At 32.2% G+C, this 14887-nt stretch overlaps 1 protein-coding gene across 2 annotated transcripts; it reads right to left on the bottom strand.

The window, feature by feature from the left end:
* Nucleotides 1-3707: 3707 nt before the first annotated feature.
* LOC129292951 (VIN3-like protein 1) lies at nucleotides 3708-12986 on the bottom strand. 2 transcript variants are annotated; one of them, XM_054930688.1, is made up of 5 exons: nucleotides 12791-12986; nucleotides 11020-11087; nucleotides 5985-6612; nucleotides 5396-5697; nucleotides 3708-5238 (listed from the first exon to the last, which is right to left on the bottom strand). In XM_054930688.1, exons 2-5 carry the CDS (start codon nucleotides 11048-11050, stop codon nucleotides 4073-4075), a joined length of 2127 nt encoding a protein of 708 aa, XP_054786663.1. In that variant the 5' UTR covers nucleotides 11051-11087; nucleotides 12791-12986; the 3' UTR covers nucleotides 3708-4072. The 2 variants fall into 2 exon arrangements, with proteins under 2 accessions (XP_054786663.1, XP_054786662.1); XM_054930687.1 differs by lacking the exon at nucleotides 12791-12986 and adding an exon at nucleotides 8031-8148 and having other exon boundaries at nucleotides 11020-11036.
* Between the last annotated feature and the right edge of the window lie 1901 nt (nucleotides 12987-14887).

Here is a 14887-nt window from a genome sequence, read left to right as displayed (position 1 = left end):
ATTAGTGCACTTTATAATGAGTAAGAGATACATTTACAAAATATGTAGTCTAATAAATATAAAAGGTAAAATGAGATTTTTTTTTACATATACTATATTACTTATATTTTGAATCAAAATTAATTGAGAAAAAATATTTATATTTTGAATCAAGGGGAGTATAATATTTGACTTATTTAAAATACTCTCATTAATTACTCAATAAGTTAAGGGCAGAATTGAAAAATATATATAACATTTATTCAATACTTTATTTTTTAAATCAAACAGAGCTTTTAAAAAATAATTTATAATATAATTTAGAGGAAATACGTTTTAAAGAAACAGAAACTAAGTCAAATCTTTTGCCACGAGATCTCCACATTTAAGTGGTGGGACATTTAAGATCTTATCTTCGAAATTGTCCTGTTATAACCAATAAGCCAATTGACATAGACACTAGCCAATACTCTCTTTAATCTTATTCATAAATCACTTTTAATATATTTCATTAGAATTAAAAAAAATCTTAAATCTTATTAACTTTATCTTAAAATTTAATAACTTTATCTTAAACTTTAAACCTTTACCCTTAATAAATATTCTTAAATTTTATTATTGATATTTTTATCAAAAATATTTAATAAGGAAAAAAATGTAAAGAAGGGTATTAAGACTTAGCAAGTGTCCTATAAATAAGATTAAATTTTTTCTTCTTCTCTATTTTATAAATAGGACCAAAAGAGCATCAAAATCACAATCCCATCTTTCAATGATGTTAATTAAAAAGAGGGTAAATTATTAATTAGTTTCTTTATTATGATCAAATTGAAGTAAGTCTAAACCAACAAGCTTTCTGAGATTAATCCCGTCGTTAGGGCATATTTGGACTCAAGGAGAATTCAGAATTGGGGAGAAGGGTAGGGAAGTAAAAGTTTAATTTTGTTGGCATGTGTTATAGAGAATGGACAATAAAGGAAGAAAAATTAGTTATATCTGAATATAGTAATCAAATTAAAATTATTGAAATGCTCATAATTCGTGATTTTAGTGTAAATAAAATATTAAATCTCACTTGTGACTTGTGATAACGTTATCATCTGATTAAATCCAATTTGACCAAGATTTTATTGCAACGTATCATTTTCCCATTGGATAATTATTATTCATAGTTGAATATCTTCTGGAACGTACATCAGCATGACGCACGCTATGCTTGCATGAATCACATTTATATAACCAAACCCGGATGACCATTGACCAGTCAAAGGTTAAAATTTAACAATTCTTATTAAGTGACACTTTTTATTGCATATCCTGATTCTAAAATAAAATATTTTTTAAAAGCTTTATTTAATTTAAAATATAAAATATTAGTAACTTTTATAATTATTTTTTCAACTATAATTATACTTCATTTGTTACTCTTTTTTTTCAACTATAATTATTTTTTTAATTATCTTTATCAAAAATACTTATATAAGATATTTAATAAGAATAAAATTGAGAAGATATAATTTTTTAAAAAAATTAAGATTTCAATTAATATTCTTTGATAATTATAAATTTATTATTAATGTCTTATATTTTAGTTTAATTTTCTCCTAAAAAAGTGTTTGGTGTGAACTTTTCCTTATAAACCAACCTTTTTGATTCAAAGCAGAAAAGACATGAGGTTCTAGTTCTCTCTACACAAGGAGGAAAATTCTATTTGCATGTAGCATTGAAGATTTGCATTGACAAAAGTACAACGACGAATGGCCAAAAATTCAAAATGGTAGACAACATGTTCCTGTCTTACCAAAGATTGGACTGTTTGAGAATCAAGAAAAAAATGCCGTGTATTATCCATAAGAAAATGATAGAAAATCATTTTAACATAGAAAGGGCTAAACATATTATTTTTAGGGTCAATGAGCAATTAAAATCCTGAATTTTTAATCAAAAATATCTTAAATCCTGAACTTTTAAAATATATAAAATAAATTTTAAACTTTTAAATTCATACTTGATTGTTAACTTTTTTAATGTTATTACTGTTCATGCAGGTACTGTAACAATCAGGGTTAAATTTGTAGAAAAATAAACTTTAAATAGTACCTGCGTGAACAGTAATAATGTTAAAAAGTTAATGGTTATGATTTATTTTGTTATAAATTTAAAAGTTTAGGATTTATTTTGCATCTTTTAAGAGTTTAGAGTTTAGGGTGATTTTCAAATAATAATTCAGATCCTATTAACTCATTAATCCTTATATTTAACACAACAAACATAGAAAAGACTAAAAAATACCCTTCAAAAAGTTATTCAACATGATCCGTACGTCCATAAATAATATACCTTAGTCAGTAATTTTTAGCATTCCATTGTATTCCATTTTTATATCATGATCTCTAAGATATCTTAAAATATATGTATGGATAGAAAATAGAGAGATGTATCATTCAACTTTGTTAGAGAGTTCCTTAATAAAGATGTAGGATTTTTAACTAGCTAGGTTCTCTCAAATGCCTTTATTTATATTTTTTAATTTATATGGGATCTGATATTTGATATTATTGAGTCAGATTCAATCATTGTCAACTTTAAATGGAATAACTCTCTTAAAAAATCCTAGATTGGAGGCTACTTAGAATTACAAGTTGGTCCGTATTTGAAGCAAATTTAATCCTAGATTGGGGGAACTTTAAGAAAAAAAATTGCAGATGCATAGCTGTATTACTTACCAATTTTAAAATGAAATTTAAAAAGATGATAAAACTTTTAATCTCAAATTTAACACAATTATCAATTTAGCCCCTCAAGTTTAATTTTTATCCATTTACTCCTTTAAATTTATCTTAATTATAGATTTGATCTTTATTGTTTAAAGAGGAAGAAATATTGTTAAAATGTATTGACAAATAATATAATATTGATTGTACCATGTATATTAATGAAAAAAAGTGTAATTTAAAAAATTCATAAATTTTTAAAAATAAAAGAACAAAACACATGGTAAGGGACTGTATTGGTAAAAGTTAAATTGATTTGATGACTAATTTATTTTTAATTAACTACACATATACATCAACTCATTAATATACTCCATACATTAGCTTAATTTGTGAGTCAAATTGTATTTTAAAATTTAAAGAACTAATATAGTAATTTGAGAATATGTAAAGAACCAAATCAATAACAGATAAATTTAAGTCACTATGAAAGTTTCGTTATCCAAAATTTAAAGTAGGAAAAGTACTATTTGAGATTATTTGCCAAACATTGCACCTCACTCACCATCAACCAAACAGTGATCTTCAATACGCCTAGACAACTAGTTATTTACAATTCATGGCGACTTTATATCTTCAATACGTTGGTTAAAATTAAATTAAATTAAATTAAATTAAAACTAAAACTTAAATACCTTCCTTTTTTATTTGGCCAGGAAAGATCTTCAATGCCTTGTGAGGGGCAATCAGCATTCAGCAGGCAAAGCAAACCCACATAAAAGCATAGTAGAAGAATCATTGCTCTACTCATTGGATGAGAAAGCATTTCCATTTGCCTGTTCATGGCAGGTAGAGAAACAAGCTTTAAACAAAATCAGCCGTGCCAATGAGTTTACACTCTAGAGTCTTCTTATACTAATATCAATTTTTAAGATTGAGGTGAATATAATGCCAAGAATTAGGCCACTCTTTATCCTTTCCCTACTGAAAAACAGAAAACAGGGGGAAGAACCATATCTCAAGTTCCTTCAAATAAAAATTAAATAGAAGTTTGAACATTAGAATATTCCATGACTAAATCCATAGCTGAATACAATTGCAGAAATTAAGAAAATAGTAAAATGCCTTCTACATCCTGAAACTCGTCCAAAGAGCTTCCTTCCCAGTAAGAATGAGTTACTGCAATGGTTGGTGCAAATCCTTTCAGCTAGACAAAATATGTTATGTCTGCAATAAAAATGAACCTCTTTGAAAGGTGATCAATAAAAAATGCCTGTACAAGGAAAGCAATAGCAATTGGACGTGATTTCTGGCTGTAAAAAGCAATTAGTGCTTCTGCGAACTCCAAGGCCTTAAACCTACTCTCACATCTTACGATGCTATCCATTCCTGGGCCTCTTGTTGGATATGATATCGGAAAATGAGTCAATCAGTTGTCCTGCCAAACTACTTGGATCATCAAGTAAAGTTTGAATGAAAGTATTGACAACCCTGCGTTCCTGCTCTGTCGACCTCAAACTAAACCATGTTAGCAACTTCAACCGAAACTCCTGCTTGATATGACCCTCACATTCTAGCCACCGAAATACTTTCACACAATACTCATAGTTTTCATCCAGGGAGCAAGTGCCATCTGATACTCCAAGAGGAGAGCCATTTGCCAAAGTGCTATTGCAATCATGTGTCTCTTCATTGATGCTAGCTACCCTTTTCTTGCATGCATCTACACGGGAATCAACAGCTGGAACTTCTCCGGTTGGCCCGTTCATCCAGGTATGGGAGTCAACACTACCATGCGATTTTGCTAAACTGATTTTCTGTGCATAGCGAGAGGCAGCATCATCGTCTGCCTCAACAGCCTTCTGCAAAGTGTAGCCATTATCTTCATCCTTGGGAGACTCAAAAGGAGGTACTAGTTCTTCATTTAGATCAGGCACTGAAACAACATTTAAATCAAGGTCCCGTGAAACTGCAGGCAACTGCTCGTCTGAAATTTTAGGCTTGACAATTTCAGTTTCTCTGCAGCAATTTTTTGTATCAACACTGCAAAACCCTTCCAAGGGACCTTGATCTTGAGTCCAAGCAAGACCCACAACTTTCCCAAGGTCTCGAACCTTAAATCCTAAATCTGCTACTGTAGGATTGGGCTCTGTTTTGGATCCAGATGAACTGGCTCCAATTTCAAGGCTCTCTTTTTTTTGACCTAAATCGATTAGTGAGGAGGGACCTTTTATAGTTGGATCAGCGCTCTTGGTGAAACATTTGGCTTCAGAATAACCCAGCTGACCCATATCCGTATACGATATAATGCGAAAAGTATATTCTGTGCAAGGCTGGAGGTTGGATAACAAAATCCTCTTCTGATCTTTTGGGACCTCACAAACAGGATCTTTTGTGAGCAGCTCCTCATTAGTCTTGTAGTACCAGAGCTTGTAGCCCTTAATGTCCTTGGAAGATGCAATGGACATGTCAATCAAGATGATTTTGACTGAGGAAGCTGTTACCTCTTCAAAAACAAATTTGCAGGTAGCAGGAAGTGAACCATCTGAGTTTTTTCAAAAAAAAAAAAAAAAAGCAAAAACAAAAAACAAAAAACAAAAAGGAAAAAGAGGGAAACAAGAGTTAAAAAGCATATGCCAGATGAAGAAAACTTGCTCGTCAACTAAGAAGAACAAAAGATATAAAAAAGAATTTGCTCTAACCTATAGAATCTGGATTCACAACAGAAGGCCACCCATCAGCTTTCTCAATAGCAAGAGAGCAGAGTTTCTGCACCTCACTGGCAATAGAGAGTCTGCTGACAATTCCTCGCACCATCTTTGCGGAAATCCCATTGACCGGACCAACTTCTGTCTCTAGCTTTGCTTTTGCCTCTAGTACAGTGTCATGCAATTCTTTAAACCTCGAAGTCCCATCCAGGAGCTTGTAACTCAAATATAACCTATAGCAGAGCACATCAACTCGCCGAGCATCTTTTGCCATATTTAGCTGCTTCTTCCAACATCTGCCACCATTAAAAATAAATTGCCAATTTCATCAACACGGATCTGAAAATTTGGTTAACATGCACATCCCAAATAATGGAATCATGTCTCATTCATCTGTTTCACTATGAAATCAAAGGTTCAGAGTAATGCTATATTGATATCCATTTCCCAGGAAAAAGGTGAATCAAGGATAGCAAAAGCTGCAGCTGTTGAATATTTTCTGCTGCAAAAACATGCAAGTACAGTGAATGATGGAGGGAGTGCTTATATCATTTAGAACTTGGCAGGTAAGAAAAATACGTACCCAAGTATCCCTGTAACTTTACCACAGGATGCACAACAATAGCCGCCATCTAGTTGCATCAGTTGCCCATGATCAACAACTCCCACTTTTTCATGTTGAAGGGCACATTCAATATGGCAAGACAAGCCACAGGAGTCCCCTTCATCAGATTCAGATGAGCATACCAACCAAAGACTAGGATCCTTGTTACTATCAAATAGGTGACAAATACAGCAAGAGCACCTTCTACAAAATTTGTCATCTGTGGATAGAACAGCTCTACAAGCAGAGTTTTTACAGATCCAGCAGTCTGAATGTCCAAAATCAGAAAGCTGGTCAGCAACTGGCTGGAGCCTTATAGGGTTTTTGCTCTTCCTATTTTGCTTCCTAGAGGGCTGGTTGCTAAGAGTAGAAGTTTTTTTGCTGTCCTGTTTCTTGATTACCTTACTGGTTGACTTAGTTTCTGGCATCTTTCTTTTCAATGATATGATCTTTCTGTCTTTATAAAAGCACATTCGAAGAAGTTCCTTCCTAGGACCAGATTTCAGGAACTCTTGAAGGAGTTCAGGACTTCTTGAAGCTTCATCTGAATGACCATTTTTTTCCGGAGTGCTTTGCACACTGGAAGAAAGGCTTTGAACACCAGAAACTGAACACCAATAACAGCAAAGTAAGTCTGATATGGAAATAGAACGAAAAATGAACGCAAGAAAAAACACATGAAAAATGAAACCGATAGTCACAGACAGGCCTGAATCAACTGAACAGAAATAACAAAGACAGCAGATTCCTTCATGTATCAACATTGCATGAAATGGATGACAAGATTAAGTTTAGGTCCCACCATGAAAATTGCAAAGAAATTGTCAACCTCTTACAAAATTTCATCTTTCCTTTCCTTTCCTTTCCTTTTTTTTTTGGGGGGGGGGCATTAAAATAAAAAATGTTCCTGAAAGAAAGAGACAGCAAACATATTCAGACCCCATTAAGAATTCTAAAGACAAGGAAAAACCCTTGACTATCACTTCTTACAAGCTAAAAACATCAAAGCAAAGCAAAGACTATGAATTGCCACAATGACTTTTCGTCTTGTTTCCCTCCAATAATGCAAACCATATGAGGAGAAACTACTCTTAAATTTAGGACTCTAAACAATTCAATGATTTGTTCAACTAATTTCATAGGAAGCAACAACCCAAACAATGAAATAATGTACGAGCCATCCTACCAAAACTAATAATAATAACAATAATATACGAGCCATTCTTTAGAAACTAGGGAAGGACATAATACAACCAGATGGAGAAAGAACTCCCATGGGTTTGTTAATCAGCAACATGTCATTAACACTAATCCAGTTGAATATCATTGTCCAAATAAATTAATTGACCTTTAGAGTTTTAGATTTCTATATGGGCTTCTCAAGAAGGAATGTCAACAACAGGAGAAAAATAAGGTTAAAATAAGGCTTCCAAGCATGATTGAGGACTCCAGCTCTCCAAAATAGGAGATAAAAGTAACTCTAAAAATTAGGTACATCAGTGACAATCAAGCTTCATCCAACAAATGGAACCATAATTTTTCTTTTCGCAAGGTTGATATAAAATCAGAACTCACGTTGCTTCTCTTTGCTTAATCTCTCTCTAACAGACATCAATTATCCAATCCAGAATCCAGAGCATTCACCTCAGAATACCACATCATACATAGAACTAGTAGCTGGGTTAGCTGAGAATCCAACAACCGGAACTAACTATAGCAGCTTATTCATCTACCTAAGCATAATGCAAGCATCAAGCAGCAATTGCTACAACACCAGCATTGGATCTATGCATCTGGGAGAAATCTAGCCCTATCCCCATTAGGGACATCTTGGAACAAAAGGCATGGAATATATCAGCAAATCAATAAGAATCTATACAAATTCTTGGCGGAAAAAATAGTTCATTATAGAGCCTCAAATTAACACAAGGAACAAAAACTAAAGAAAAACATGCTTTGCAAGCTTATGCATAGTTGAGATGAAAGGTGAAACTAGGGAAAGCTTTAGTAAGTTGAGTGTCTTACTAGCCCAATTGATGACTGAAGGACCAGGAAGGGGAACCCCACAAAACATGCACTGAAGCTCCCTTATTATGCCAGCAGATATATCAAAATGCGGACTATCCCATCTCAAATCCCTCCCCTCCTCAGGAATGAAAATAAATTATACAACAGCATTAAAGGAATGGAAACTAAGAATGAAATGAGAGAAGATATAAAAGGATTTAGAAGTTGAGGTTGGACAGAACCTTTAAAAGATATTTCATGTGCAAACACTTTAAACGAACTAAAACATTTGCTCATATTATCTTGAATACTATTGCATAAATCTGTCTTGACCTTTGGTGTTGTGGATCAAAACCATTTGATTAAGAATCAACAGTTTTCTCTCAAACTCCTAATCATTGAACAATCATAGTTCTTTCAAAACACTCTTCATCACATTAAAAGCAAAAATGCACATCAATTGTACTTCTTCTGATTAAATAGTAACATTTCCACATGAGTAGATGTTAGAGCCAAAGTACATCAAGCAAAATCATTCAAGGGAATCGACCCAAACAATAACAAATGTAAATCAATCATGGTAAATATTGAATGAATGACTACAAGAGAGATGCCTGAAATCAAGGTTCTCCATTACAATTGCACAAATCTCTTGAGGGGAAAAAGCCAGATTGTAAGATATACAAGAAAAGGAGGCTGGTTATAACAAACCATCTTGGGTGGTTAGGGTTATATCTAAATTGATCTTCACAAAACATTCAAAATAATAAGGCATTAAATCTTCTCTACACACACACCCAGACCAAGCATTCACACATGCATAGTGGAGATCAATAAAGCAGCAAACAGACATACACAAGGAGCATTCCAAAATAATTCTAATATCAGGGAGATTTCATCGAGGAAAGATTGCTGAGAAAATTGAGATGGGGAGATCAATACCTCCAACACCAAATCGTCCCTACAATGAAAAAGAGAAGTGATATATTGAAAGATTTGGCACTAGGAGAGCATCTTCACAACAAACAATGTAGTGACTCCTAAAGCGGCCAATGCCAATGTGAGGCTGCTAGGGTTAGGCAAAGCCCTTTATATATACCAGGATCTACATGCACAAGAGCGCACGTGTTTGAGCTTCCTTTTTATAATTATCATGTATATCTCGATTGATGCGGTGTAAAACTTAACACGATGACACTATTCAACAACTTATTAAGGAATGCGATTCTCAACAATCCAACTACTGAAATATAAGAAATCACATCTTGATCTTCTATGCCAAATTTGGATAAATCAAAAATGGATGTCAATAAGTATCAATTAAAAATTGATAGTCTAATATGATAGAAGCATATTTTACACTACTTTTAAAATATATGAACAAGTAAAAATCAGTTTTGCTTTAGTACAGCACTTCATGGACATGATTAACAGAATGAAAATTAAAGATCCAAGAGAGGAATATCTAAGAAATTTGTTCCAATTAAAATTTAATCAAATTTTGTGTACAAGTTTGCATCAACAAAAGACATGATGTGGCCACGTTAATGGTATGCAAGTTAAACTACATGCCAACACAAACAGATGCTAATTTTATCTGATAACTTGAAATCCAATACCCCGTTTCAGTGAAAACAAGATCTGGTGACAGGCCTACTCAATTGATGCATTTATATTTACAACCCATGGAATGATAGACCTCTCTTTCATCTTGTATAAATTCTTAGAGATTACATACGTGAGCCAAGCTTTGGAGTGATCATTATATATAATCACTGGCCTACATTGGCAGTTCAACCAACAATTATGTCCTAATCTAGCCACTAGACACGCCACAGTCAGTCAAGTCACCTCCTTAGTATTTATAAGACCAATTGAATTCTACGATATATACTTCAATTGGAAGGATATACCTCCTTCAATTCTTTTTGTGATTATACACTATCCAAAACAGAATGCATTAATGCATTTATGTTTCTTATAATCAAAATGGAACGTTATTTACTAGTCAAAATTTATATCATTGTTTTTAAAGAGTGAAAAATGCATGGATTAACTCAGCTACCCCAGCCATCAAAAATGCAATATTATACACAGCACAATCTTTTGCCAGGTAAAATGACCAGAAAATATCAACAAATACCCTGTTGATGAAAAAAATGAAAGATTGGATTTGCAAACATCTTTATCATCAATCAGTTCATTGTTAAAAAGGAATTGAATATAGAAGCTCTCATGCCACATAACTTCTCGTATTTCCCTCAGCAATAGCTTATAGATTACACTAAACAAAACAGCTCCATATTCCATAGACAAGCTAAGTTTTACTCTTTAGCATTACATAATTTCAAAAATAAAAAGAATGACAGGGAAGGCTGCCAGATATTATCTTCATGAAGCCATAAGCACAAATCAGAAGTCCTATAGATGGAGGGGTAAAGTCAAAGAGGACAACACACAATAACTATCATAAGTGCTCAGTATGCACTACAAACTTGCAAACTTATTCTGATATTGTTAATTCTTGACTGTATGGAAATGCCATACATCACATTTAATCTCAAGGACACACACACAAGGTATATCAATCGTATCATTATATAGTTTTATTTACCACATTATAAAAAATTTTCACCCTAGATTTCTTTTCCCTTTCAAAAATAGTTCAAAGGCCAATCATCAGGCTATAAAAGACAACGAAGAAGAAATTACATGGTTCCACATATTCTGAAATGAGCAGTAGCTTGTTTGATAGTGGGGAAATAACACATTCATCAGACACAAATCATATGGAGACAAAAAACATATAAGATCAGTCATTCATCTTCCCCAATGTGCAATTTCATCTATATTCTAAACCATGCTTCAATGATCAAAAAGATCAATTTCATATGCACATTAAGGTTACTACACCTAACACAGACTCAAAATCACATAGACAACAAATAAGAAAAAATTTACTCTAACTATTGAAAGAAAAATCTCAATAAGAAGCTAAACATGATACCTTTAACAAGGAACTTTTCTTCTAATTCCATTTGAAAGTGCTAAACACTATAGCCAAATGGCCCTCATCTGATCAAGAAAGAAATGGTATCATCAGCATCATTGTAGTTAATCTTGATATATATCACAAAGCACCAAGCATATTCATAAATCGTGAATTGTAAAATGTACCAAATCCTCAAATTAAATAAAAAATGACAAACAGCTTGAAATATATGTATGGCATATACACCCATACATAAAATATGAAAGATAGTAAATCTAACCCCAGGAGTTAAGAAAAGTGCTCAACCATAAGTCATAAATAAGCTTATTAGTTATATAATGTGGTTGTAACAAAGCTTTGAAATAATTTCAAGTAGCTTCTTTCTTTTCTTTCTTTATAAGAGAAATAGACAACACTAATCAACAAACAGTTTTCAGACGTATCTAAATTTTAAAACTGAAGCTATTTTGCCATATTAGCTTGAGTCAACTAATTCAACGCCAACTCAGCCATCAATTAATATAATTGGATCTGAGACTCATTATAAATCATATTATTCAAATTTTGGATCATATGATCAAGACTACATCTGATTCAACCATTTGGCTTTATGAGCTGCTACAAATTGTAAAATCTGAATTGTAAATATGATCAGTGTACTTTTGTAATAAGGAAGATACAATGGTTCCATGGAAAAATATTTTTTAAATGTAAAATGCCATTGTCAAATCATGAAACGATTAGATTCTCATAAACATATAAAAAGAAAATTTTTAAATAAAATCTCACAATATTACACCAAGGAAAGTAAAAAGAACAATATTAGCAGATTTTAAGAAAACTACTGATGACCAAAAGAAAAGAGAGAGAACTTTGCCCTAGAAAAATAATTACCATATTTATCAGTTTAAAATTTCAAAGATTACGAAAAACTATTAGGCAATTTATGTAGAATGAAAAATTGTATTTGATCTGTCAAGCCTGTTTTTCCTTTAACAAACATAGACCTACAATTTTTCATGGCTGCACTGGCAATTCAAATGCTCCAATGACAGAAGGTGGCTTGTAAATCGCACGCCATATTCCAAAAGCATATGAAATTAAAATGTGGGATAGGGATATCAATGCAAATGATTCAAACTATAATATGCTCTCTATTATTTAAAACATAAATCAAACTCCACAACTACAATATTTTCTACCCGTTCATACATAAACAGTGAGGTCTCAGGCAAATTATTAATAAACTCAAAAAAAAAAAAAACCCTCCCACCAAATCCAAAATGCACAATTATCGCAAATAGTATTAATATTAATAATACTAATAAATTGCTTTTTTTTTTCCCATAAATAGCACAAACGATTCTAAAAACGGAAAAATTAACAATATAGAGATACATATAACACAAATTTGACGTAAAGAAACAATTCAGAGCATGACAAAGGCGAACATATAGCGAATGACGTTTCTTCCTATATGCATTGTGCGCATTCACAAGGAGGAAATCAAGAGCGCTTCTTGAAAACAAACAATTCCAACCAAAACGGAAATATGAATAAAGAAGATAATATATTTTTACAAAATAACGATAAGAAAAGACCCACAATCTGAAAATACAACTAAATACTGGGAAGAAAACAAAACAGCGAAAAAAGAGAACGACGAATCTGCAGAGAAGAAGAGTTGAATGGTAAAAAAAAAAAACACGAAAATAGCAAGCATATTTCTATTTCAGAAGAGCTAAAGAAGTTGGAAAAGAATAAGCGGGAAGTAGTGTGACAATACCTTGGAAGAATGGGGACGAATCAAGGGTTTTGACGGGGCAAAACCCAGAAATTTGCTCGGCGAGAGCATAAATCCAAACAGAAACGTCTCCGTTGTTAGTTGGTCTGCGGGGGGAACTTGTACGAGTTGTGAACAGAGAGCGATGAAATCCCCACGCTCGGACAGAGCGCGTCGCGGATCTTGGTGGATGCGAGGCCGGCCATTTTTAATTTAAAATGAAATGAAATGAAACTCAAATTTCTTCTTCAAAGTTCAAACCTAAATTAGGAGCTCATATGGGAAGGGAAGAACAAGCACGTCATTGACTATGCTTGCTAGTTGCCAGTTGTCTTGCCCGTTCATCTAATTGTTGACTGATTAGTCAAATATCTTGAAAGAGAAATATATGCATTAGATGAATTTTGATCCCACATCTTTATAAATTTTTCATTTGAATAGAAAATTACTTTGATTGTAAATAATAGCTAAATGTGATTAATAGTATATTAATTTGAGTAATTTGACTAATCATCCAAATGTGTCTTTTTTTCACGAGCCATAAACGGTAGAAAAGGAGAGACGCTTTTTATTTTTTAGTAAAAATGCATTTTGACACTTAAAATTTAATAAAAAGAGTAAAAATATTCTGTTTTAATTACTTTAAAAATAAAATTACTTCAATTAATAATTTATAGTGCTGAATGCTTCTCAAAAAATACTTTAAAAATAAAAATACACATCCATCTTTTTTCTAATTATTATCATCTAATTGAAGATAGCATTAAACAATGATGTATTTAAGGAGCAAGCTGGAGTTCTTACCCCTTAAAACAGAAGATAGTATTAAACATCCATCTTATAATTTTTAGTAAAAATTTTAATTTTTATTTGTAAAATAGTTTAAAATGGATTTTGGCCTTCCAACCATTGGACTCTAAATCTATTTCTATTATTATAGGTGAACATTTCTTACAACAAGGACTCAAAGATTAACTGCCATCCTCGAAGTTAGGGAGGGGTCTTCATATAATTATTTTAACAATCAACATACTAGTGATATGCAATGTCAACAAAGGCGAGAAACAGATGATGATTCATGTCTTTTTTTTTTTTTTTTGGGGCCAGGATGATTGTATGTCTTAATTATGAGAAATTTTACTCAACTATAGTTACTCAATTAGTCTCTAAGTATCGAAAGATCTCCTTGATACAAATTGTACACCATTCAAGGCTACTTCAAATTATTTTAAAAGAACTCAGAACTACGTCTATTGCTGATTTAACATGGAATTGGTTTTTCTCCTTATACCTCCCTCTATGTCTCACTGATGCACACACATCACAATATGTTTTTTGTTTCTTTTCTTTACTTCTGTTTTATTTTTTAAAACTTTCAATTGCCTCATGTGAATAATAAAAGGAGACTAATAGGGAAGCATCAAGAGATGAACTAAGCCCAATATGATAGTTGTCTTGTGAATCTTTGAATTTTAAACCATTTTATGTCAATTCGTATGGGTGGGCTAAGAATATGTTTTAACTTGCACTATTAAAAAAAAAAAGATTTTCAACAATGACTATAAAAAATTATTGCTAAAAATTTAACCATTTTCAATGACAACTAAAGTTGCCACTAAAAATCACACTTTCAATGACAATTGTAAAAAGTAAAAAGTCATTGTTGAAATCATCATTAAAAGTTAAATTTTCAATTAGGGTTAATGAGTAATATGGACTCTAAACTTTTAATTCATAGCAAATTAAACCCTACTGTTAGCTTTTTGTTAATGCTGTTACTGTTCATCATAAACAATGAGGGTGAAAAAAACATTATTTTACAAAATTATGAATTATTCGCCACAGCCAATGATACATTTATTACGGTGAACTACATTAAGGTTAATTTGATCTGCATAATAGTCAATGTTTTATAGATAAACAATGGGGGAGATTTGCTTAAAATTTTAAAGTTTAAAATCTAAGATGCTACTCTCTTAATAGTATTGGATCTGTGGTGCTAATTAATAAATGATACATCAGTAAGGGACTGTCACGTTGGCATTTGAATGGTGCCCATTGCAAACAATAATGGCGAATAGTAACAGTGTTAACAAAAAA

The sequence above is a fragment of the Prosopis cineraria genome, unplaced genomic scaffold (assembly GCF_029017545.1).
Source record: "Prosopis cineraria cultivar Desert tree isolate PC_DT_omini unplaced genomic scaffold, ASM2901754v1 PC14, whole genome shotgun sequence".
NCBI classification, from domain to species: domain Eukaryota; kingdom Viridiplantae; phylum Streptophyta; class Magnoliopsida; order Fabales; family Fabaceae; genus Prosopis; species Prosopis cineraria.
The sequence above is the reverse complement of the archived record's forward strand: the minus strand, read 5'-3'. Positions and strand labels throughout refer to the sequence as shown.

What these genes read in the sequence shown, in the direction of transcription:
- LOC129292951 (XM_054930687.1), bottom strand. Translation starts at nt 8,079, where the DNA reads ATGTTTTGTGGGGTTCCCCTTCCTGGTCCTTCAGTCATCAATTGGGCT. An exon ending in TTCAGTCATCAATTGGGCTA is followed by an intron (nt 6,613 to 8,030) that starts GTAAGACACTCA and finishes ATTGGTGTTCAG; the next exon opens with TTTCTGGTGTTCAAAGCCTT. An exon ending in AAAGTTACAGGGATACTTGG is followed by an intron (nt 5,698 to 5,984) that starts GTACGTATTTTT and finishes TAATGGTGGCAG; the next exon opens with ATGTTGGAAGAAGCAGCTAA.